This window comes from Eumetopias jubatus, unplaced genomic scaffold (genome assembly GCF_037043125.1).
Source record: "Eumetopias jubatus isolate StellerSeaLion01/CBP00866 unplaced genomic scaffold, mEumJub1_p1.0 scaffold_16, whole genome shotgun sequence".
Lineage (NCBI taxonomy): Eukaryota > Metazoa > Chordata > Mammalia > Carnivora > Otariidae > Eumetopias > Eumetopias jubatus.
Genome location: NW_028274822.1, coordinates 74,048,390 through 74,072,841, shown reverse-complemented (window position 1 = coordinate 74,072,841; position 24,452 = coordinate 74,048,390). Strand labels below are relative to the sequence as shown.

Below are 24,452 nucleotides of genomic sequence, written 5' to 3'. Positions count from 1 at the left end.
GGGCTCTCACTGCTCGGCCCTGCCTCTCCTCCCATATTCAAGGCCACAGAGCCCCCTTGAGCCTGGATGCACTTGGAGCATGTGGTGTAATGAAGATAGCCCTGGCTCCGGCAGCCGCCGCCTGGATGGTGGTTGGCAGGAAATCATAGCTTCGTCGTGGTGAGGGATTGATCCCTGTATTAAATGTGCTGGTTTAACAGAGCGGAATTTATTGGTGCTTTGGCCTCTGCCACATTGAGAACTTTCCAAAGCGGTAAACAGAGTGGAATTTAAAGAGCCAGGCGCCGAGCACGGCCACATCTCTACTTCCAGCTCAGAGCTGGGCCCTTTGGCAGTAATGTTAACTAAGAAGTATTGAGCCTTTACCCTGGGTCAGGTGCTCTGCTGCATTTGACCCCCATGAGCTCAGTTAAACTCCAGAATAGCCCAACAGAGCCAGTGAGCAGTGGTGTTACTGCAGCTTTACAGAGAGAAGGAACTGAGACTTCAAAAGGTTGCATGCCTCGTCATTGAGTCTGTGGGGGCAGAGGCAAGACTCGAACCCAGGTCCACCTGAATGGAATGTAGCATCTGTTAGCCACTACTCGCCGTGCCCAAGAATAGGGCTGTTGAGGAATCATCGGGAACGTTGAGCTCTGTCCTTGATCCTGAAAGAACCACAGCGCCCTTAGCCCCTCCTTCACCAACACTCAGCTAATGGAGGCAGGCAGCCAGCCCTAACTTAATCATCCCCCACACATGCACAGACTGCCTGAGGGGCAGGCACCTGCTCTTGGTACATGGCGAGCCGTGACAGTCTGACTTCATAGCCCACACTTAATCCCTATGCCATACTGGCTTCCTTCTGAATAACGTGCATCTGTCTCTGTCTATCTGTCTCTGTCTTCTACAGCCATGTGTGGTGGGGAGCTCTCTGCCGTGGCCGGGGTGGTGCTGTCCCCAAACTGGCCAGAGCCGTATGTGGAAGGTGAAGATTGTATCTGGAAGATTCACGTAGGGGAGGAGAAACGGATCTTCTTAGATATCCAGTTGTGAGTGTTTATGATGGGTGGACCTCCAGTCCAGCCTGATTGGGGAAGAGATGGGTCCCACTTTGTTCTTTCAGCCAGTGTTAAGGAAGCATCTGCTAGGTGTCAGGGACTGTGTGCAAAGAGCTGGAGTCCCAGTGGCGGGAGAAACGACAACATCATGCACACACAGACGAACGAAAACATCATGCACAACCTAGCCTCCAGACATTCCATCTACGGAGGAAGCAGGCATTGAAAGTAGAAATGCACCCACTATGGCATACCGTAAATTTGGTGAGCAATGTAAGGATATATGAATGGTGCTATGAGATCTTACAATGGGGATTCGATACAAAGAGGAAGGTCAGAAAAGCCTTCCCTGAGGATCCGATACTAAAGCTCAGAACTAGTGAATGAGCTGCAGTAAATATAGCTGAAAGGAACAGAATAAGCAAAGGCCCTGTGGCAAGAACAAGCACAGCATTTTCGAAGGACTGAACAACCAGTGTGGTCAGGAGGCGGGGGGAGGTATAACGCATACCGTCTGTACCATAGCAGGTTGTTTTCTTATCCGTCTCTCTCAACTAGACCCAAAGGTCCCTGTAGTCTGCAGGGCTTGCTCTGATTTATCTCCGTCCTGGGATCTAACACAGAGCTTGCCACAGAGTGGGCATTCAGGAGACCAGTGCTGCATGGAGAACTATAGTAATGGATGGAGTTACCCGGCTGTGTGGCTGTTTGCTGTACTCAGTGGGGGTGCCCATGAGATGCTCCATCCAGAACTTTCCCCCTGCTGAACTCCCCAGGGATGGGGAGAAACAGACAGAGACAGATGGTCGTGTCTAGAGAAGGAGAAGAAAGGGCTTCTGGGCAGACCCAGACACCATGGCTTAGACAGTGGAGGGCAGTGGAGGCAATGCCAAGTTCTGAAGAGCCTCTCTGGAGGCAACCAGGCCCCCGGCTGCGGGGAGGGGGGGGCGTAGGGGGGAGGGCAGCGCTCCCCTCCAGCCTGAAGTAGAAACGCAGTCGGCTGGGAAGTGAGACCCAGGCTGCCTTGCTCTTCAGAGGAGACTTGCAAGAGGGGAGTTATCTGCAAAATTATGATAAAATTTTGAAGCTGTCCCTTAAAGGCTGGGGAGGTGTCCTCGGAGGCTGCCCCAGGATCTTCTGCTCCAGTCGAATCGAATATTTACAGACCTTGCACAGTTGCCCTTTGTGGACTTGGGGCCAGGCCAACCTGGGTCAGAATCCCGCCCCCACCCCTCCCCAGCTGTTTCCTTTGGGCTTCTCTCTGGCTTTGGCTTTTCCCATCGGTTACGAGGGTCTTGGAACATCAGTGTTTTGTGGCTACTGGAGGCAGCTTGTAAGCATCCCTTGCCCGTTCCCACCCTCGCTCACTCCTCGGTGCCAGTTCACCCCTTCCTCCTGTTCTCAACTCTCTGACTTCTAGAGTCTGGTATAAAGTGCTCATTCACTCAAGAAGTAGTTTCTGAGTTGTCTACTATGAGCCAAACCCGGTTGTAGGCACTGGAAAGGCTCTGGCAGCTACCCCTTGCACAGTAAAGTTTATATTGGAGCAGAGCAGGTTGGATGGTCTCTGTTAGCTCTGGTGGGGGGAGGGAAAATACATATGCACCTACTGTGTGCAAGCACTAAGCCAGGCGCCGGAGGTCCAGTTGTGAGAAAACAGAAGTATCTCTGCCCTCACTATCTAGTGGGTGAGGCAGACATGAAACTATATGCGGCGTGGTGAGAGCAGTGATAGGGAGGACAGGCCGCTGAGGAGGCCTCAGTGAAACCAAGGAGGGCTTCCAGGAGGAAGGGACTTCTGAGCTGGGATGAAAGAGAAGGTAGACAATGATGAGGGGAAAGGAAGAGTGTCCCAGACAGTGAGAACAGAATGTGCAAAGCCTGGAATTGAGAGAGAAGGTGGCCAGCTTAGTGACTTGAAAGAAGTTTAATGTGGCTGGAGCATGGAGATCAGGTACGGGTTACGGAAGGAAAGGGTCCAAGGGAGACCTGGCATCTTCTTAGCTGAAGCTTCAAATGGAGCACTCTTTTACTCAAGCTGTTTCCTCTGGGAAGCCTTCTGTGGCTCCCTACTGCCCTGATGATAAATATGAATGTGTGGTCCTGGTTTATGAGCACCCCACCACCAGAAGTTCCTAGCAAGTCACCTCAATCTTCAGCCAGGCGAAGGAGAAACTAATTCCTGGTATCCTGGCTTCTCTTGCAGAAGGTCCTCCCAGCCCCATGCCCCCAGAAGTTGTCCATGCTCCCCCCTTCTGCTGCGCTAAGTGGCCTTCTCCTCCCAGTGTGCCCCCCAGACGCGCAGTTCTGCTTCACCAAGACTGGCCCCATGTCTCCCCTTGGTGTCACAGGCCTGGATGAGGAAACAGGAAACCGGAGCCCTTGATTGCACTCTCTCTAGGCATCAAATACTCAATTAACCTTCCGCTTGACACTAGATGGGGTTTTATTTCCACTGCAGAGCGCGCGACGGGGCAGCCGATCCAGGAACCCGAGCAATTAGGTTCCTCAAAGCCAGGCCACCACTGGCATCTGCATCAGGAAGGGACCCCTTGCGGGGGGGGCGGGGGGAAGGTGTTGTCTCTTCTGATCATCCTGGCAGCCCCAGATATGAGTGTTGGTGGGGAGAGAGGAGCCCCGACTTCCCTCCTCCATGCCCTGCCAGGGATCCCTGAGCAGCCCCAGACCCAGCACCAAGCCTCTCTGGGCTTCACATTCCCCCTCTGCAAAGCGATGGGCTGCCTTGAGCCAAGAGAATGCAGACTCAAACTCATGGAGGGCCAGGCGAGTAACAGAGAATGGGAACTGGGGCCAGTGTGGGGTGATGTGGAGGGGAGGGATCTGTGATGGAAGGGGTAGTTCATCCCCACCAGAAATCATTTAAATTTGGTTTTTTTTAGAATAATGCCTCTCCCCCACTCCAAAAAAAAAAAAAAAATAGTGTCTGCTGGCTGGGTCCAGACTTGAGGGGCCACCAGTCTGAAAGCTTTGGTCTACATAGGGATGAAGGTTCTCTCAATGCCGTGTTGAAGAAAGCGATTTTCATCACTGAGTGCTTCCTATTTGCAAAGTGCTTTGCAGACACGGATTTATTTCCTCCCCAGAGTAATCCTGTGGGGGCGATACAGCTACTCTATTCAACTCGTATTCCCTGCCTTCTGACCTCTTCCCTGGGGTGTCTAAAAGGCCTCCCGAATAAAGGGTATCCAAAGTTTAAACTCCCAATTTCCCTTCTGCAAACCTGTTTCACTCCACCTGCCCATCTCAGTAAGGAATCATCCATTCTACCAGCTGCTCAGGACAAAAGGACTTGGGATTGTTCTAGACCAGTAGAATGGGTGTGTGTCCAAGAACTGGCTTTCTTGGCAGTGGGGTGGGGAGAAACACCTTGATTCACGGCATTTGCCAGTTTCCGTGGTGTAAATACTCCCACCATGGCCCATTTTGAGCTACTAACACAGTGCCAACAGAATCACTAGATACCCGGACGTTTAACAATTGACTCGTGTGAGCCAGTGTGCGCTGCCGGCTAGAGCATGCTCACTGCGAATCGGGTTCTTCTCGTTCTCGCACACCCTATCCCCGAGTCCTCGGTACCTCCTGTTGATTCTAGAATTCAAGAACCAGAAGATACCCAGAGTCTAAGCACGTGTGTCACCCCCACTGCTGCCAGCAGGGCCCACGTCTTGTCCCAGCGTTATTCCAGAAGCATCCTGCCTAGTCTCCCTGCTCTTGCTTTTGTCCCCTTTGGGGCTGTTTGTAACCCACCACCCTGAGTGATCTTGTTAAAACCTAAAGCAAGTCACATCATGCTCTGCTTCAAAGCCTTACAGTAGCTCTACATTTTACCTAGAATAAAAGCCAAAGTTCTTACAAAAGGCCCCATGTGATCTAGCCCTGGTCACGTCTCCTGTTTCATTTCTTTCCACTCCTTGTTCTCTCCATTTGGCCACACTGGCTTCCTTGTTGTGCCACAAACATACCCCAGGGCCTTTGCGCTGGCTCTCTCTTCTCCCCCTCCCGCAGCCCCAGGATGCTCTGCCCTGAATATCCTGCATAGCTCACCCCCTAGCTTCTTGTAGGCCTCTGCTCACAAATCGCCTCCTCTGAGATGTCCCCCAACACCCTGATCTAAATCAGCATCTGCCTTTTTTTTTCAAGATTTTATTTTTAAGCAATCTCGACACCCAACGTGGGGCTGAAACTCACAGCCCCCAGATCAGGAGTCACATGCTTCGCTGACTTAGCCAGCCGGGCACCCCAGCATCTCTGTCATTCTTGCTATTCTTTGGCCATCACTGGGTTGGGGGTGATGACCCCCACTGAAGACCCACTCTAGATTCTGCCTCTAAGTCTATGACGGCAAATCCTTTGATACTATAATTCTATAAAACCTTCTCTTGGGGATCTTCCCACAATGATTATTTTACCTGATAGATTTTAACCAAAATCTTATCTCTTAACATTGCTGGTCATGTAATAAATATAGACTTATCGATAAAAGGAAGCCACATCTCGATGGTCTTTCCATATTTTTCTGAACTTTTTTCCCCTCCTTGTGCATTGGAGGCAGCTGGACATGAATTTGGGTTCGCATTCTGGCTTTGAAACCTCATGGCTGTATGGCCATGAGAAGGTGTCTTGATTTCATTGGCTCTTATTTATTTTATTGAGCACCTACTATGGGTCAGGCATTGATCTACATACTGCCGTTGTAGCAGGGAATCCAACAGAAAAAATAAATCCCTCTATTCTCATGGACGTGACATTTTAGGTTGGAGGGGGCAACATGCTTCAACAAAGATGACAACGTGTGGTACGTTGGGTGGCGCTAAGTGCTATGGGGAAATGTGAAGCAAGGTAAGAGTATCAAGAATGACAGGGATGCTGGGGATGGCGTTCTACATCATCTCCATTTGATAGATGAGCAAACTGAGGGGCAGACAGTTCCCACTGCCGGGAACTGGCAGACTCTGTTTGCCATGCCTCCGGGGTCTGGGATCCCCACCAGCCCTTGAAAGGAGCCAGAGGAAGCCCCGTGTGTCTGGAGCGCAGGGACGCGGGAGAGGCAGCATCGGTGAGAAAGGACCAGCAGGCGGCGGTGGAATCAAGTGGGGCCTTGAAGGCCACGTTAGGAAGTCTGCGCTCGCCCAAACTGGGCAGCAGGGGAAGGGCTTTAAGCCGTTAACGCGGATTAAAAGCTTTGCCGAGGGGAGCCGAGTCCTCCGGTCAGCAGCCTCGGGCTCTCCCCGGCAAACTCTGGCACGCGCCTGGCGTCGTGGCATCTGGACCTGGCACCCCCTTCCTCCCACAGACGGAGTGAAAATAGCATTTCACCAGCCAGGGTTACGTGAGGCCCGAGAGCTGCTGGGTTTAATTTATCTTGCTTGGTTTCCGCTGACAGTTTTAGTAAACCAATTTGGGTTTGATAGTAAAAATAATTCTGTCCTCAGGGCCCCTCACACCGCCTAAGCGCTTGCAATTGTTACTTAGCGCCTTGGTGAGGGGGAAGGAGTTTGCACTGTTGACTGAGCGGGGGTAGGTGGCCCGTAGTAGGTGTTGCGCACTGTCTGCTGAGTCACGAGGACGTACACCACGTAAACCACGCGTGGCAGGCGAGAGGGGGACTTTTCTCCCCTTCATCTACCGGGCGGGTTTGTTGATGCTGTGGGCGCTCGCCTCTCGGCTCCCGTGAGTCAGCATCTATAAAGGACCTACTATGTGCCAGACCACCCCCCAGCGGCAGGCTTTATACCCATAAGCAATAGAGAGCATGATGCACGTCACGACACATTATTATGCTGAGATCATAACGGCATAAATTAGAGCTACGGGGGTAGAGATCATTACAGAAAGGAAGTTACCTACATTAGAGAGAATGTAAGCAAAGTGCGGTGCATGGGGTCCGGCTCGTCGCTGGCACTTCATCAATGGAGACTGGGATTAGCAGGACTCCTTATAAGATATTATGGTCACCACGTCCTGGGTTTGCAAATGACAGAGAGCTTGTTAAGTGGCATTCTTGGGTCACACAGCTAACAGAGGACTGAGCCAGGGTTAACATACACACCATAGCCTCCATTTTTAGGGACTTGAACAGGCTTTTGGGGGACCAGCCATATGTCTCTGTGAGGCACCAGGGAGGCTCCCGGGCTTCCAGCAACTCAAAGTTCAGGAAGGGAAGTGGTGCCATTATGAGACAACCCGGCGAGATGCGGGCTGAATGGTGTGGCTGGAGAGGTGAGGGTGGGGGAGGTAGCAGGAAGCTGCGTTAGACCTGCTGGCCGTGGGACTGTCACAGAGAGGGTGACATCCGGGCAGAATGCTGGAGAGTGTCAGTTGGCCAAGCTGGAATGGGGGAAGGACATTCCAGGAGGGGCGCCTGGGAGCAGGGCACTCAAGCTGTGAAAACAGGGACGGTTAGACACCAAATGAATGCCCTGAATTGCGGCATTAATTAGAACTGTCTGCCTTGCATTATTGGCATTAGAGGTGGGAAGGGGGATGTGTAATCTTAAAATGAGTCAGGACCCCCCAGGCTAAACCTCCTTCATACCCCAAATGCCTATTCCTTAACCCATCATGTACCTCTCAGCTCCATCAGCTTACCTAAAACACGACTGAGCATGAGTCTTTTAAAACCTTAAGGGTTTCTGAAATTTCTCTCTCCCTCCCTCCCTCCCTCTCTCTCTCTCTCTCAAGACAAAGCATAGAAAGGAAAATAAAAGAACTAAGTCATTATTGGTGAAGGTATTGCAGAATGGAAGAGCTGGGAGGGGCCCAGAGAGGGGAAGTAACTTGCCTAGCGTCACACAGCAAGTCAGAGCTGGGACCAGAAAAACGACCTAAGTGTGGCTGCAGATGCTGAGCACACTGGTCAGTCACAATCTTGAAAATGCCACATGACAGGGAGACATAACAGCTTCTAGAGTCCAAAAGAGCTACATTTGTAAATCCTGGCTCTGCTACCCCCACTAGCTCTGTGGTCTCAGGCAGGTGACTGCAGGTGGCCGTTCCCGAACTCACGACGGGATGCTTGTTCTCCCTAACCCCAGCGCCTGGTGCACAGCAGGTGCTCGATTAATATCTGTTGAATGAGAGAAAGAGAGGGAGAGAGAGGTGGTGAGTGTGTGAGTTAGTTAAACAACGTGAAGTTCTTAGTAATTTTCTGACATAAAATCAGCAAATAACCACAGTCAACTTTATTTTCACCCCTTCTTCTGTGCCACATTTTATGCTAAATACTCAGCATGCATTATTTCATTGATGGTGACACCATATAAAAAATGTCTTACACTCATCGAGCACTTGCTATTTGCAAGTTGCTGAGCCCTTTACCTGTATTAAATCATTTCGCTCCTACCAGGATACTTAGGTGATGTCACAGTGGCTATCCCCTTTTATTCTTTTTAAAGATTTTATTTATTTATGAGAGAAAGAGAGAGAGAGAGAATGAGCAGGGAGAGTGGCAGAGGGAGAGGGAGAAGCAGGCTTCCCGCTGAGCAGGGAGCCCGATGCGGGGCTCGATCCCAGGGTGCTGGGATCATGACTTGAGCTGAAGGCAGACACTCAACGACTGAGCCACCCAGGTACCCCCTCCTTTTTATTTTTTTCTAAAGATTTTATTTATTTGAGAGAGAGAGAGAGAGAGAGAGCACGAGCTGAGGGAGGGGCAGATAGACAAGCTGACTTCCTGCTGAGCAGGGAGCCCAGCACAGGGCTCGATCCCAGGACCCTGAGATAATGACCTGAGCCAAAGGCAGATGCTTAACCGACTGAGCCACCCAGGTACCCTGTGGTTATCCCTATTTTACCGATAAGGGAACTGAGGCTGGGAGAGACGAAGTTGCTTGAGGACATCGCTGGGGAGGGACCGAGTCGGGACTCGAACTCAGATCTCCTGGGCCAAAGCCAGTGTTATAACCCCACAATAAATAGTAGAGAGGTGCTCCGCAAGGGACAAATGCCTAGCCCCACCTCACAGAAGAAGAAACTAAGGCTCAGAGAGGTGCCTTTCCCCTTTGCCCCCCATTTCCTGGGACCTATTATAACCATACATCTCTGGAAGAAAAAAGATTCAGCCAGGCTCCATCCAGCTCGCCTTCTCTGACTCTGCTACAGAGCCCAGCCCCAAATCTCTCCCTGTTTATGGGCCCCAACACGGTTCTCTAACCAGGAAATAAAAGGACCTAATAACAAAGCCCAGTAACCATATGATTGATAGCCATGGAGTATTTCTCTTCAGCTACTGCCAACCCTGTTCTGTGCTAAGTTAATTCCAAGCCCTAAAAATTAAGTGCCTTGTCCAGAGGCACTACAGTTCTTAAAACAGGGATGTTGCTGCTTTGGGCTGCAAGAATTCAGCTTGAGATCCAGGCAAGAAAGAAGGGTCAGCAGTCGAGGGCAGCGTTGACCCCAGGAGCACAGATGTCCAGCAGAAATCATGGGAGCAATGGCCCCGGTAGAAATAAAAACCTTCCAATCCATTAGTGGAGGGAAATGGAATTTTCCCGGGGCCAAAAGTTGTAAGGAATCCAAGAACAGCAAAGTTCCTAGATCCCAAATTCCATCCTGTTGCAGATAAGTAAACTGAGGCCTGGAGATCAGAAGAGACTGTCCCAAGGTTACTCTATCAGTCAGCTATTACTGGGTAACAAATGACCCCCAAACTCAACAGCATAAAACAGCAAGCTTGTATCCTTTCTTACGCACCTCCGGGACAGCAAGGCAGTTCTGCTCTCAGCTGGCTCACACGTGCTTCTCTGGGCGTCTCTGGGCAGCGACGGGTTGGGTGGGTGGTTCTGAAGATTTCTTATGTGTTTGGGTGGGTTGGCCGTCAGAGGGTCTGGGCTAGCCTAGGGATGGGCTCTGCTCCATCCTCCAACAGCTAGCTCAAGCTTCTTCCCATGGTGACTAGCCAGGGTTCTAAGACGATGAGAAGCAGCATTCAAGGCCTCTTGAGCCTAGACTAGAAATTGGCCCAGCAGCAGCATCTGCCATATTCTATGGCAGGTCACAAAGCAAGAGCCAGCCCACATTCAAAGGGTGGAGAAAGAGACTCCACCTCTTGACGGCGGGTGTTTGGAAGCCTCGCTGCAAAGAGCACGGACACGGGGAGGGACAGAGCTTTGAAATCATGTTTGCACTCAAGCTGCCTTGGCCAGGGAAGAGTGGGGGTTAGAACTCAGGTCTCCTGGTTCCCCGTCCAAAGCCCCTAATGGCATCACTGTGTATGATGGCCCTATGAGGTGGCCCTCACCATCCCCATTTTACCAAAGGAATCCAAGGCTCAGAAAGCTGAAGAACTGGCCTACGATCCCACCGCTTGAAAGTGAAGGAGATGAGATTGATTGGCATTTAGCACCTGGTACCTGGAGTTTATTTTTTTTTAAGATTTTATTTATTTATTTGAGAGAGAGAGCACAAGTGTGGAGGAGAGGGACAAGCAGTCTCCCCGCTCAGCAGGGAGCCCGATGCGGGACTCGACCCCAGGACCGTGGGGTCATGACCTGAGCCGAAGGCAGATGCTTAACTGACTGAGCCACCCAGGCGTCCCCAGGTACCTGGAATTTAGAAGGTTCGGGGATGTTTCATTCTCTACACGATGTCTCCAACATGCGGGAGAGGGAAAAAGTCCTTTGCTCATGGTAGTAAATCTTGGGTTCAGGTCCCAGATCTTCTACTTATCTGGATAAGTCACTCCACTTCTCTGAATCTCAGTTTCCTATCTTTAAAATGAGGATCGTAAAGGTACCCACTTCTTAGAGTCCGAGAGGTTGAAACACTTGGCAAGGACCTGGTACATTACACACACTGAATAATTTAATTGGCAGCTATGATGGTGATGACCATGATGAATTCTTACTCCTGGCATGTACACACACTGAGCTCTATTATGCAACCACACACACACACACACACACACACACACACACACACACACACACACACACGAATGCTCTCACCATGGTTGATTGCCCCTGAGCATGGCATTTGGTGTGACAGTGAGGAATCAAGAGGGTTCATGGAAAAGTTCTAGCCTGGCATCCTCCTGACTGATTGCTACCCATGGCGTGGTCGCTGGTGACAGGATATCACAAGCTCCAGGATATATCGTCCCACAATACCTGCCTGTTTCCTGCCCCTCAGCCCCTCCATGCTCCTCCCAGCCCTGGTGATGGCGTGAGCCGCTGTGGGAGGGGGAGGGGACCCGCCCCCTGTCCTGAGCTGGGCCGTCCGCCTTGCCTGTGCACACCTAGAGCTCAGGGCGTTCGAGTTGTTTTATGAAGCCCTGACATGCAGTAGCCTCGCGCACTGACTATTCAGGGGGTTTACTGAGGGCTCACCATGTGGCTGCTATCGCCCTAGATTACCCGAGGCCCAGAGATAACAACTCCCACGGGTTGAGCCCTTCCCGCCAGCCAGGCTCTCCGCGTGCCCAGTACCCGGGTCAGCTTACTTAATTCTCAGAGCAACCAAGGAGTCCACATGCTGAGGTCCCCCGCATCACCGAGGAAGACACAGACACTCAGAGGGGCTCTCGGTGGCTGGCCAGCTGGACGTGGGGGTGCCAGGGTTGGCACTCGGCTGCCTGACCTGGGTCCGTGGGCCGCACCACCTCTCGGCCCTGCCTCTCGGAGCGGAAGCGACGCGATCCTGACGGCAGCCGGCGGCCTGGAGCGTTCTGAGCGGGCCAGCGGCATGGTCAACGCTGCGATGTGGACAGTGCATGGGGCCGGAAGCCCTGACCGTGGCCCCCTGACGGCCGTGGCCCGGGGAGGCCCCTGGACCCCAGCCTGGCGCCTCCCGGGAGAGCTCGGGTGAGCCCTCGAGGTTTGGCCCTGGAGGACGCTTCCTGCGCTCGGCCCACACGCCCCGCGGAGCCTTGTGGCTGCTCGGCTGAGCCCCGCCAGGCGCCACGACGGGTGCCTTCTCTGCGCGCGTCGTGATGGGGATTCGGAATGACAGGGACACATCCAGCCGCGGTCAGCTCCTGCCGGGGACAGCTCTGAACATCTTCCTCCAGCCATGCGGACCCCGGGGCCACCACTGCCTGTGTGTGTGTGTGTGTGTGCTTGTGTGTGTGCGCGCGTGGGTATCGCCACCCCTATGTGCATGCACCACGCACTTCACACACACACACCGCACACCATACACACACACACACCACATACACACCGCACACCATACACACACACACACACCACATACACACCACACACCATACACACACACACACACACACACATACACATACACACCACACACAATACACCACACATTACACACACACCATATACCACACACACACACACACACGCACCACAAATCCCAATCCACCCTTAATTACGCTCTTATTTAATTATGCTTTAATGATGGTCTCTCAGGGTCAGCTCTTGCACCCCGACTTAGGGGTCCTAATGAAGAAGGCCTTTATATATTTGGAGAAACTCCTATCCAGAAAGAGGAAGTGGTGTGGGCATCTCCACACAGGAAAGTCATGGCAGGGCCACAGATCTGTCCGTGGTCACACTTGGGTCCCAGAGGCCCAGGCTTCACCAACCTACATCTGAACCCTGGTATTCCCACCCTGATGCCTTCATCGCTGCTGAATGGGGAAGGGGGGAAATGTGGGGTCCAACTTCCCAAACAGAAGGAAAACATGAAGCACAAGGAGACCATGGCCATTGTTAATTCATTTTTTTACAGTTCATGGATTCTGAGATTATCATCTGGGGAAACTGAGGCCCAGGCTGGGCAAGAGACTCATCCATAGTCACAGAGCAGGGAAGTGGCAGAGGGGGTGGCTCCCAGCGCGACCTCCTGATACCGGGTTTTGCTGCCACACCACCCTACCCCTGTCCCATCATCCCTTTGCAGGACTGTATCTTTCATCACAAATATTCTTTTAAAGGCAAAAGATGCTCTTTTAATCAAATTCCTGGCCCTAATTATCTCCTTTACAGCTCTCCACAATATTATCCCCATCTTGCAGGTGAGGACACTGAGGCTCAGGAGGTTAAGCCACTTTCTCAGGGTCACGCAGCTAGAAATCGGCACCTCGAAGGTTTGAATCAGAGCCCATTCTCCTAGCACTGCCTCTCAAGATGGCAAGCAAATCACCAGGCTGGTTAAGGACTGACTTTTTCATAGGCAAACCAGCCAGGAGCTGCTGGGTTTTCTCCTGATCCACGATGCTGGGTGTGAAATGTCTTGTCATTGACCTTGACGAAGCTTTGCACGCCGTGTTCGGAGATGGCCCCGCCAGCGATGTGGAAATGAGAAGCAGCTCGGCCCAGGGGTGGTCCCAGAAGAAAGGCATGTCCAGCACGGGAGTCTCATTCTTCTTTTTCTCTTTGGGGATGAGAGGGGGAATTGGTGGAGAGGGGGAGAGGTGGAGATACCCGAGTAGGGAAGGAAGGCGGTGGAGAACAGAGTCTGAGCCTCCTCCACACTGAAATCACAGTGCAGCAGTGTCTTTGGGTCCTGGCTGCTGGTGCAGCCTCTTGGAGAATTTTGAGGGACACTGACCCCGGGGCCCACCCCCCAAGATGCTGAGGGTCTGATTGGTCTGGAGTGCAGCCTAAGCACCATGGGGAGCGTTCAAATCTCCCCAGAGAGTCTCACGTGCAGCCAGGACTGAGATCCACCGACCAAGGCTGGGCTCTGAGCCTGACCTCAAAGGGCGCCTGGTGAATGTCTCGGGAGAGAGAAAGCACAAAAAAGGCAATAAGAAAACTGCATTTTTTATGCATTCAGGTGTCCTTTCAGGGAGCCAGAAAGATTGGTCTTTTATGTCCTCCCTGGAGTTGGCATGGTTTCTTGTTCTGTCTGCCATTTTATCAAATTTAATTGAAACCAAATGAGCACTGGATCCGCAGAAATTCCATGGTGCCGAGGGCTGTTGGTGCTGGCTCTGTGGCATCATGAAGGAGCACAGAGGCCTTGGGACCTGAGCCTTTCTAGACTCCGTTTATTCCTCTGTAAAATGGGATTCATGACATCGCTTTGTGGTTGAGGGGATCCGATGAGAAATGGACACAAAGGAACTCTGAACAGGTCTTTTTAGAAAAGTTTTAATGTACCTAACACTGTATTTATGGGCTTTGGTTCTCTTCCCCCTCCCCCAGCTTTATTTAAAGCTTATGGTTTATTTAATCACCATCTCTATGGTCCCATGTAGGTCATGCCTTAATTGCAACACAGTGTTTTCTTAAAGTCATTCAAACCCTCTGAGCCTCAGCTTGCCCATCTGGAAAATGGAGAGAAATTCACCATAATTCACCCATGTAAATGACATTTATCTCACCTGCGCCAAGCCCTGGGCTGGGCTCCAGGGATACGGGGTAGAAGAGCATATGGTTTCAGGGGCGCCTGGGTGGCTCAGTCAGTTAAGCATCTGCCTTCAGCTCAGGTCTTGATCACAGGGTCTGGGATCGAGTTCTGCGTCTGGTTCTCTGCTCAGCGGGGAGTGTGCTTCTTTCTCTCTCGCTCACTCTCTCTCTCAAATAAATAAATAAAACCTTAAAAAAATAAAAGAGCATGTGGTTTCAGGGAGTTTGGGCAATCTGGTGTGGGAGCCGACAGAGGGTCTGCCTCCCAACAACGTAGGTTTGGATTCTGTCTGTCCTCTATGACCAGCTTTTGAGCTGTAGCGTCTTCTTCACTGCTGGGTGCCTCAGTTTGCTTCTTTGTGACATGGGTGAGGATAGTGGTATTTACAGGCTTTGTCCAAGGATAGAAATGGTGTGTGAAGTGCTTGGAACAGCTCCTGGCATGCGGGAAGACTTATGGAAACCTTGGCTAGTTATCGTATGGCTGTAAATGCAGGGTGGGGTAGGGGGAAGGACCTTGAGGGATTTGTAAAATGTTGTCAAGCAGAAAGGTGAGGTCCCTTTATTCCAGATGAAGGGACCAGCACAGGCTGAGGCAGGTCTAGGGGCTGCAAAGGGTCTGGTGTACGAAGACATATGATACTCCAGAAGTGGGCTGGGGGCCTAACGGCGGACCCCCAGGAAGTCCAGGAAGGCTGAGAAACTGGACTTTATTCCGTGGGCTTAACTTTACTTTTTCCACAGCCCCATTCTATTACCAGCTGTTTCTGATTTTTTTTTCCCCTTAAACTGCATATAAATTGGCTTGCTTTTTCACTTGGCTTACTCTCAGCAAAATAATGTCCATGAAATTAGAAGTTTGATGTGCAGACCATATATTTATATATTTTTTCTAATTCACATTTAAATAAATACATAACCATTAGACATTTTCAAATACGTTTGTCTAGCTAAAATCATCTCGTGAACGCCACGGGGGAAAGCCTTTTAGAGGCAAAATTTCTAAGCAAGGGTCAGCCATTTGTTTAAAAAGGAATAAAGAAAAGCAAGGTGGCTTGCTCATCATTTCTTTCTACATCCTCTGTGGAATATTAACCGCAGCTCAACAATTACAAAGCTCACCCACCACCTTCCCCGCGCATCCGGGCCCCTGATTGGCTGAGGTATGGATGAGGGCCATCTGCTGCCCCTGAATGGCATTCTATACCATGCTTAGGCCTACACTGCCCTCTGCTGGCCAGGAGAAGCATTACTTCCCCAGAGAAGGGTTTGCTAATCTGTCACAATTAAATTTGTATTCTACCCTAATCTCTTTGGCTCTCTAGACCCTAGTGAAAACAATAATGGGGATCCCTCGAGCTGTTTTTATCCTTTTTGAAGAGGTAATATATTCACATGATTCAAAACCCAAAAGTACAGGGACGCGTGGGTGGCTCAGGCGGTTAAGCGTCTGCCTTCGGCTCAGGTCATGGTCCCAGCGTCCCGGGATCTAGCCCGGCGTCGGGCTCCCTGCTCAGCGGGAAGCCTGCTTCTCCCTCTCCCTCTGCCTGCCGCTCTGCCTACTTGTGCTCTCCATCTGTCTGTCAAAAAAAAATTTAAAAAATACTTAAAAATTTTTTAAAGATATAAAAACCCCCAAAGAACAGAAAAGTCTACTGTGAAAATTAAGTTTCCCTACTTTCCACAGCAAATAACCCCCTCTCCTCTGACTCTCCCTAGAGGCAACCACGGTAACTAGAGTTTCTCATGCATCCTTCACAGGCTCTTCTTTTTTTTTTAAGATTTTACTCTTAAGTAATCTCTATACCAAACGTGGGGCTTGAACTCACGAATCCAGGATCAAGAGTCACATGCACCACCAACTAAGCCAGCCGGGCACCCAGACTCTTTTTAAGTATGCCAAAAAATGTAACAGAAACTTTCTCTCTGCCAAAATAAAGCCCTTCCCCCAGACTAAGTCACCAGTTTAATGCTGGTTTTATTACATACTCGATTATACACCATCGATAATGACAACAAAACGAGGCAGATTTAATTGTTATCAGGAAATGTAAAATGTTTAGGAGACAGTCTTTCAACACAGGGAGTCTGTAGAGAGAGAGAAGAAATATTACCTTGGTAGGAAAACAAAAGTTGAAATGATGGATCTAATCGAATGGACTTTAGTGATGCTGTGGTAAGAACGTAAGGTACAGCAGGATGCCAGGGGCAGTGAGATGGGGCTTCCTCTTCCTACAGATTTTGTTTGTAATGTTTTTCACACTTTCTGATATCAGACTGAAGCTAGTCACACTTTTGTTTAAAAAGATATTATTTCTTCCCTTCGGGGGGGAAGGGCAGAAGGAGAGGGAGAGAGCGAATCTCAAGCAGACTCCCCTTTGAGCACAGAGCCAGATGCCAGGCTCGATCCCACAACCCTGAGAACATGACCTAAGCCGAAATCAGGAGTCTTGCTCTCAACCGACTGAGCCACCCAGGTGCCCCAGTCACACTTTTTGGAGACATGTACACGTGGCTTTCACGGACATCGTGTAAAATAATAGTTCACATCTCAGGCTTTAGCACCCAACAGACTTAGGTCTGATTCTTTTGTGACCTTGGGCAAGTGGTTTCTCCCAGTTGAGCCTCAGTTTCCTGATCTATAAAATGGGAATGATCCTAAGTTTTAGAGTGAAGTTGCTGTTTGAGTGCTTAAGACTCAGTAGGCAGCATTGTTGTTATTCCAAAGCTAAGGGTCTTGGGAGATCTTTTCTCAAATATCTGGCCCTGAAACAAGGAGGAGGTGACAGGGAACACCAGAAGAGGAAGCACTGTGTAGTGTGCCCACAGATGGCTGTTCAGACCCTGGAAGGGGCTGCAGGATATGCCTGGAGCAGGGTCAAGGTGGAGAGGGAGAGGGAGTTACAACCCAGCCGGTCAAGGCCATGGGCTGGCATTGGAGTGGCTTATCAGGCAATGTAGGGGTGTCATGGTGCCAAGCTTGATTCTGGCAACCAGCATACTGAAAAAGAATGGAGAGTGTAGGCAATCAGGGCCAAGGAAGCTGATGGGGCAGAAATCATTTGAGGCAGCTCCAGTCTAGAACTAGAGCTTCCCAGTTAACCTGTGGAGGCAAGTGCTGAAAGCAGCCAGGACAAGAAGAGTTCCCCTTCCAAGTTTGGTGCAAGTAAGACCATTTGGGGTCAAGGTCCCCCAGGCAGAGATGAGGTCAGAGCTACAGCCCACCCTGGGTGGGAGCTGAAGCTCAGATCCAGACACTTGCCCCTGGGCTGGTGCTAATTCATCCAACACACACTCAGCACAGTGCCGAGCTGGGGATGCAGACTGCAGTGAGCTGGACCGACTTGCCCCTGGCCTCGGGGAGCTTCTGGTCTGGTGCAGATGCCCCAGACCATTGGAGCGCCGCGTGCTGAGCTCCGTAGGAGGGGTGAGCGCAGAAGGGACCCCCAGCCCAGACTCAGATGGGGCAGAGAGGGCTCCATGTACGAGTAAATCACAGAAGACTGTGATGGAGATGATGAGGGGAGGAGTTACCCAGGTCTACAGCCATAAGGCTAAATAAGGATTCAGGCTAGAGGGGACAATGGCCTGTGGAAAACCTTGCAGGTGCTTCTGCATTCCTTGGAGAGAGATTGACGAGTAATTGATTCTGTCTGGAGTGTAAAATATCGGGGTTGAAAGAGATAGTGAGGGATGAAGCTGTGGGGAGGTAAGGGGGTGCAGAAAATAGGTACAGGGAAACCCTGAAGCTAGGGTCAAAACTTTGCACTTTACCCTGAGATGAGGTGCAATGTCTTTGTAATTGAAGTAAAATTTGCATAACGTGCCCTTAACCATTTTAACTTCTACAGTTCAGTGCCTTTAGTACACTCACAATGTTGTGCAATCAACACCTCCATCTAGTTTTAAAGCCCTCTCATCCTCCCCAAAACAAACCCCACACCTGTTAAGTCAGCAGTCTCTGTTCCTCCCAGACCCTTCCTCCCAGCCCTTGGCAACCACCAAGTGGCCTTCTGTCTTTATAGCTTTACCTATTCTGGGGATTTCTTTGCAGTGGCACCATGCACCATGTGGCTGTTTAGGACAGGATTCTTTCACTCCGCACAAAGTCAAAGTTTCATCCATAGTATAGCATGTGTCTGTGCCTCTTTCCTATTCGTGGCTGAATGATAGTCCATTGTAGGGATACACCGCATTTTGCTTCTCCATTCATCTGTTCCGTGAAGGGACCAGATTTATGTTTCAGAAGGACTCATCTGGCTGCGGAGGAGAGAGACTGGGGCCATGAAGGAGGTGCTGTCCCACAGTCCAACTGAAAAGGGATGGAGAAAAACTAAGGGCAGTGGCCGAGGAGACAGGGCAAGAAGGAGACCCAGAAGCTGAGGTCTCCTGGCAGGAGCTCCAGGAAAGCCTTACCCTCTGGCAGCAGAGAGGGGCTGGAGCCGGCAGGGACTGGCCTGTGGCATCCTCCCTGAGGGGGATCTGCTACACCCAATTCCAGTCCCATCAAACCCACCTGCCTGCCGGCACCTGTCCACCTCCCCTTTGTTCTGGAGTCACGCTGACATCCTGACTTCTCAGCGCCTCCCTGGATGGTCTCTGGTCAACATCTCACTCGGGTCCTCAGTGGAAAGCCCCTGCTCGGCCCCAGGCCAGTCTCTGGGCTGCTAAGTCTGCATTTTTCATCTCAGTTGCTGTGGGTGGTCCAGCGGCAGGGACCCTGGATGTCCCTGGTGTATCAAATACGCTGGACGGACGGGCTAAATGCAGGCTTATCTTTAGAGACGAGCAGGGGATCACTTACCAGCATTTGCATATATTGGTGGAACCCATCTACCAAAAAGGTGGATCCAGAAGGATTCGGCAGAGAATAACCTCATTTTTTCACTGCTCCTTCATTCATGGTCTACTTTTTTTTTTTTTTTTTTTTTTTTACTTCTCAGGTGGAAGCTTCATTTTTATAGGTTTTCTGGTCCTAACAAGTGTGGCTTTGTCTACTAATCACAGAGTCCTGAACCTCATTCATTTTCAAACTTCCCACACCCTCCACAGGGCTCCTCGGGCTGGGAATTCTGCGTTGGGAAAGGGCTGGGTGGGCTGCTTCCTTCTCACGAGAAAACCTGACCAGATAGCCCTTTAAAAAAGTAAGAATGCTTTTTCTAATGCTATTTGCTTATTCTTAGCTTAGGGGACCTCTGCAGAAATCCCAGGACAATAGAAGTTACAATGAATAGTCTGTTACACACGGTTTACAAAAGGCATTCACATAAGCTAGTGTTTCTCAACCTTAGTGCAATTGACGTTTTCAACCAGATAATTCTTTGTAGCGGGAGGCTATCTTGCACAGTGTAGGATGTTTAACAGTATCCCTGTCATCGCGTCCCCAGTGGCACCCCCCTAGTTGGGACAACCATGTCTCTAGACATGACTAACTGTCTCCTGGGGAAAAAAAACCACCCCTAATTGAGAACTACTGATGGAAGTCATCTGATGTCATTTGGTGTAAACAGCGTTCTAAAGAGAGCGTGATCATGGCAACCATGATGATGGTAAGGATGATGATGATGGCGGTGGTGGTGGTGGTGATGTTCATAACAACACAGTGACACGACATAACATTCGAATGACTTGACCAGACTTGCTCAGATGCTGTCAGTGCATCTTGCGTTTGGTCCCAGATTTTCAGGATGCCTTACCTCACTCCGAAAGCCCATGACATAGACTGGAAATTCACAGACAAGGAACTTCAAAAAAACAAAAAAAAACAAAAAAAACTGGTACCCTCCATGCAAGTATCAGAGCCAAGAATCAAACCAGAGCTTGCTGATTTCCAAGGCAGCGCACTCTGCTACTTCCTACTTTACAAAGAGCCATGCTAGGATTTTCAAATGAAAGCTATTTGCCCCCTTGAAGATGCTTGTGCTGCATTTAGATCATTGAAATGACTGATAGGGTAAAACCAAGTTGCAGACTCTCTGGAACTCACTATTACCAGCAGATCAGCTGTGAAGTCAGCTTAAGAAATAGATATTGGCAATCTACCATGTTTCACACCAGCCTAATCCAGTGCTTTCGCGAACAATTGATGTTTTCATGGTCTTAGAGTTAAGAGGCTCTTCCCTATCACAGGTCAAGAGCTGACCTCAACTGCATGGTTTCTGCTGTCAAATAGACTCTCTGGCAGGCTCTTTCATACCTTAGCACTTATCGAGCACCTAAGGTGTGCAAGAGAAGGTGGCAACTCCAGAATTTCAATACAATAGGGTTTAGAGGCTGTAGCCTTCGCGGAAACTGGCAGAGGGTATGACTCTAGGGGCTCGGTCTTGAAGCCACACATGCAAAACCAACGGATAGCTTTTGTTAGGAGAGGGTGTTTTGGGGGTGGTGCAAGGGAAGCTGATGGTGGCCATGGGGGCTGTTGGAATCTCCCTAAGCCGGCCCTTGGGACAACTTTACATGAGGAATATGAGAGGTGCTGCGGAGGACATCACTGTGAATACAATACATCCCCTGCCCTCTGGGAGCCACCCTTCCACAATGTTCCTTGTGTTTCTGTTGCTTTGTTCTTACTACCAGAAGGAAGCACGGGCTTGGGTGGTTTCCACCCCTCCTCTGCCCTCCCAGACTGGGGAAGGAGAACACCGTCCTGAGGTACTGGATGATGCTGTCAGGAGGGAGGACTATCAGCACTCTGCATCAGTTCTAGGAACTTCGCTTAAGGCCAGTTCCTGGAATGCCTCTCCTCAGACAGTGTCTGTCTGCTCCCATCCCAAGCAAGATGACATCCAAACACATAAACTTGGCTCTTTAAGCCCTTCAGGGTCTGGCTCCTACAGCCCTCCAGGCTTCCATGTCTATACCCACAGCCGAGGATCACTGACCACTGGGCAAGTTCCTTTAAGAGCCAAGATCTCCATCCCTATCTCCTTCTGCCTGTGCTTTCCCATCTCACCACCCCCTGCTTATCAACCTTCTAGCCCTCTAATCTTTCCTGAGAATCCAAAGCAGGCATCACCTCCTCCAGGAGGGCCTCCAGGATGCCCCCCAGTCTCCTCCCTCTGCACTCGCCTGGATCGTAATTGCTACCGCAATCCCTGGTTTCCTAGTCTAAATCTACCACTGCTCTGAGATTCTTGTGTCCCCTGACACAAGCTTGGTAGATAGGAGGTGTTCAAAAATATTAGGGAGAAGGACACAAGAAAAGGTGAAAGACATAAGAGAGAGGGAAGGAGAATGGAAGGAAAAAAAGGCATGAGTTAATATCTGTTGGCAGCCAATGCTGACTTATCTTTCGTTCTTTCAATCAGAGGTCAATTTTCATCTAGCACACCTCACATGACACATGTGTCTGCAGCACACGGAAGTGCTCTCCGGATTATTAACTGTCCATTGCAGCCCTGATATTTAGTGTCAAGGTGCTTTCCTGCATTCCAGCCTTTGGTAATGGGTCGTCCTTTCATGTTACGAATATTGATAACAGGTTTGAGCATATTTCAGGAATAAGATGCCTCCGTCCCGCCCTCCGCCCCATCTCCTAAACATCATAGATACCCGGGTTTGATTTTGAGGACTTTGCCACATAATGATTGGAAGGCTTATTTCACCTGACATGAAGATGCAGGTTCTAATTAGAATGCAGTCAGCTTGTTCTGCATCCGAGAAGAATGGAAGACCTATGCCACACCCCCAGCGGGTAGCCCAGGGCCCAGCACTCAGCTTCACTGGCATTGAAGGCAGTTCTACTTACAATTCAGCATTCAACCGTGCAATGAGCTCCTTGTAGGGAAGACCATCTCCTGCGTGAGTCTTCAAAAGCCCAGTCCCTCCCCAAACCCAGTGCCGTGCACGCTCGTGGGCAGGATCAGCGTGTCCTGCTCATATCTGTGGTCTCTGCCTACCTCAACCCCGGTTCCTAGCCTGGAGCCTGCCACCAAGTATACCTCACAAACCTGTGTGTTGCCTGAAAAAATAAATCAAAGGCTTGTTGAATGCCCATAACTGTGTTTCACAAGACCCCTCCTCTTCTGTCTGCCCCGCCCGCCAGCCTGAACCTGAGCAACAGCGACATCCTGACTATCTATGATGGCGATGAGGTCATGCCTCACATCTTGGGGCAGTACCTTGGGAACAGTGGTCCCCAGAAGCTGTACTCGTCCACGCCGGACTTAACCATCCAGTTCCACTCGGACCCTGCTGGCCTCATCTTTGGGAAAGGCCAGGGATTTATCATGAACTACGTAGGTAAGTGTCTCCTCCAGTCCCGTGTGTGTGTGTGTGTGTGTGTGTGTGTGTGTGTGTGTGTGTGTTTAGATGGTTCCTTCTAGATATGTCTTTTGGAGGGTTCTGTGCTATACGGGTCTTTTAATATATTGGCACAGTCTTCTAATTTATTGGCACAATAAATATGTGTAGTTTTTAAACATTTGGGCTCTCTGGTCGGAAGCACCAGGGTTTGAGTTTTAATACTGCTATCAATGGCTGTGTGATCTTGGGCAAGTCAATTAACCTCTCTGAGCCTCCTTTTTGTCATCTGTGAAATGGAAAAACTGATAGCTGCTCCAAAGGGTCGATACCAGGACTTAGTATATGATGCCTCGTGACTTTCAGATCCGCAGTGTTTCCCTTGTAGTCAACTGGGACTCCATCATCAGCACACTCTCCTGCATTTGCAACTTCTCAAAACAGCATCACCACCATCTTGCCTGAACTGAAGGTGGGCTCTGCCTAAGGGCTCTTCTTCCCCTGTAGCCCCATCCAATGGAGACCACACATTCTCTCCCACCTCCTGTACTGTAGGACCCAGAGAAGCAAGCGGTGTCTTCTTTGCTCTTCGATGTGGCTTCCAAACCATTTCTCTCGCCTTCACATTAAAACAGAAACAAAACCCAAAACAACTGCTATGAAGTTCAAGCCAAGTTCACACTTGGCCATCCACCTTCTTCTTACCATTTCTTCCATCCGCAGCCTTCCCTCCTCATTCCCCACCTGTGACTCCCCCTTCTTCATTGCTGGCTCCGTCACCCTCCTCGGAACACTGGAGAATCCCAGGCTCCACCCTGAGCCCTGTCCTCTGTCTGTCTCGACTCTCCCCCCATACACTGTCCTCCAGTCCCGAGGTTCTATACAATGCCTCTCTGTGTTCTACTGGCCCCTAATTTGTACCTCCAACCTTGACCTCTCCCATGGACTATCTACCCAAATCCCTGCTAACTACCCTCTTGCATGTCTAACCAGCATCTCAGATTAAACATGGCCCAAACGGAACTCCTTCTGTCCCCACCCTCGCCCCCACCCCCACCCGACTGCTTCTGCCACCAGCAGCCCGGGGACCGCTGTGAAGTCCTACTAATCCCAGCCCCGAAAAGGATTTGAACTGACAAAGCTTCTGCTCCAACCCTATCATGTCACAGCAGAAGGAGCCCTGGGCCACCAAGGATAAAGGACTTGCTCGTCGGGGGCAGACCCTGAGGCTCACACCCGGGCTTCCTGGCTCCCCTGGCTCTTAGTGTTTCTCTACCCCTGATTTTCTTGGCAACAGCAGAGAACTTGGGAGACACAAGGGGGTACTTAAGACCTCACCTCTTTTGGCACCCAAGATGGTGGGTGGTTGCACCCTGAGGATTTCAATGGGCAAGATTCAGCCAGCAATCAGAGAACTTGCTTGGGTCACCCAGGAACGAGGCAGACATCTTGATTTTCAGGACGGGAAAAGGGGGAAAAAAGGGGGTTTCATTCTACCAAGTCCCCCCACTACCACACCCACCTTCAAAGATCGTCTGGCTTGAGCCAAATTCCGTGTCTGTGATTCCTTCTTCCCCCTGGCTTGGGGACTTGCCCATCCATCTCTAATATAAAGTATTCTCTGTGTCCCACCTCTTGCCTCTAAAATAGAAGCCCCTTCCCTGACCTTTGGCTGTCTCAAAGAGCCATATGCATGTGAAAATAAGTCCTTTGCCTTTTTGTGTGTGTGTTTCCAGCTGGTAGATGTTTCTCATCCCTGCCCACTCTGTGTACATCTATCAGAGGGACACACACGAGTGTTGATCTTTTTTATGTTTCTTGGGGACCTTTTTCCCCT

The 24,452-nt window shown here is 50.5% G+C and overlaps 1 protein-coding gene across 1 annotated transcript in view; it reads left to right on the top strand.

The window, feature by feature from the left end:
* Positions 1 to 24,452, top strand: part of SEZ6L (seizure related 6 homolog like) — a 183,206-nt gene that overhangs the window by 134,072 nt on the left and 24,682 nt on the right. Inside the window, 2 exon segments of the mRNA XM_088019413.1 lie at positions 893 to 1,031; positions 22,419 to 22,615. Of these exon segments, the coding sequence (XP_087875539.1) occupies positions 893 to 1,031; positions 22,419 to 22,615 (336 nt within the window).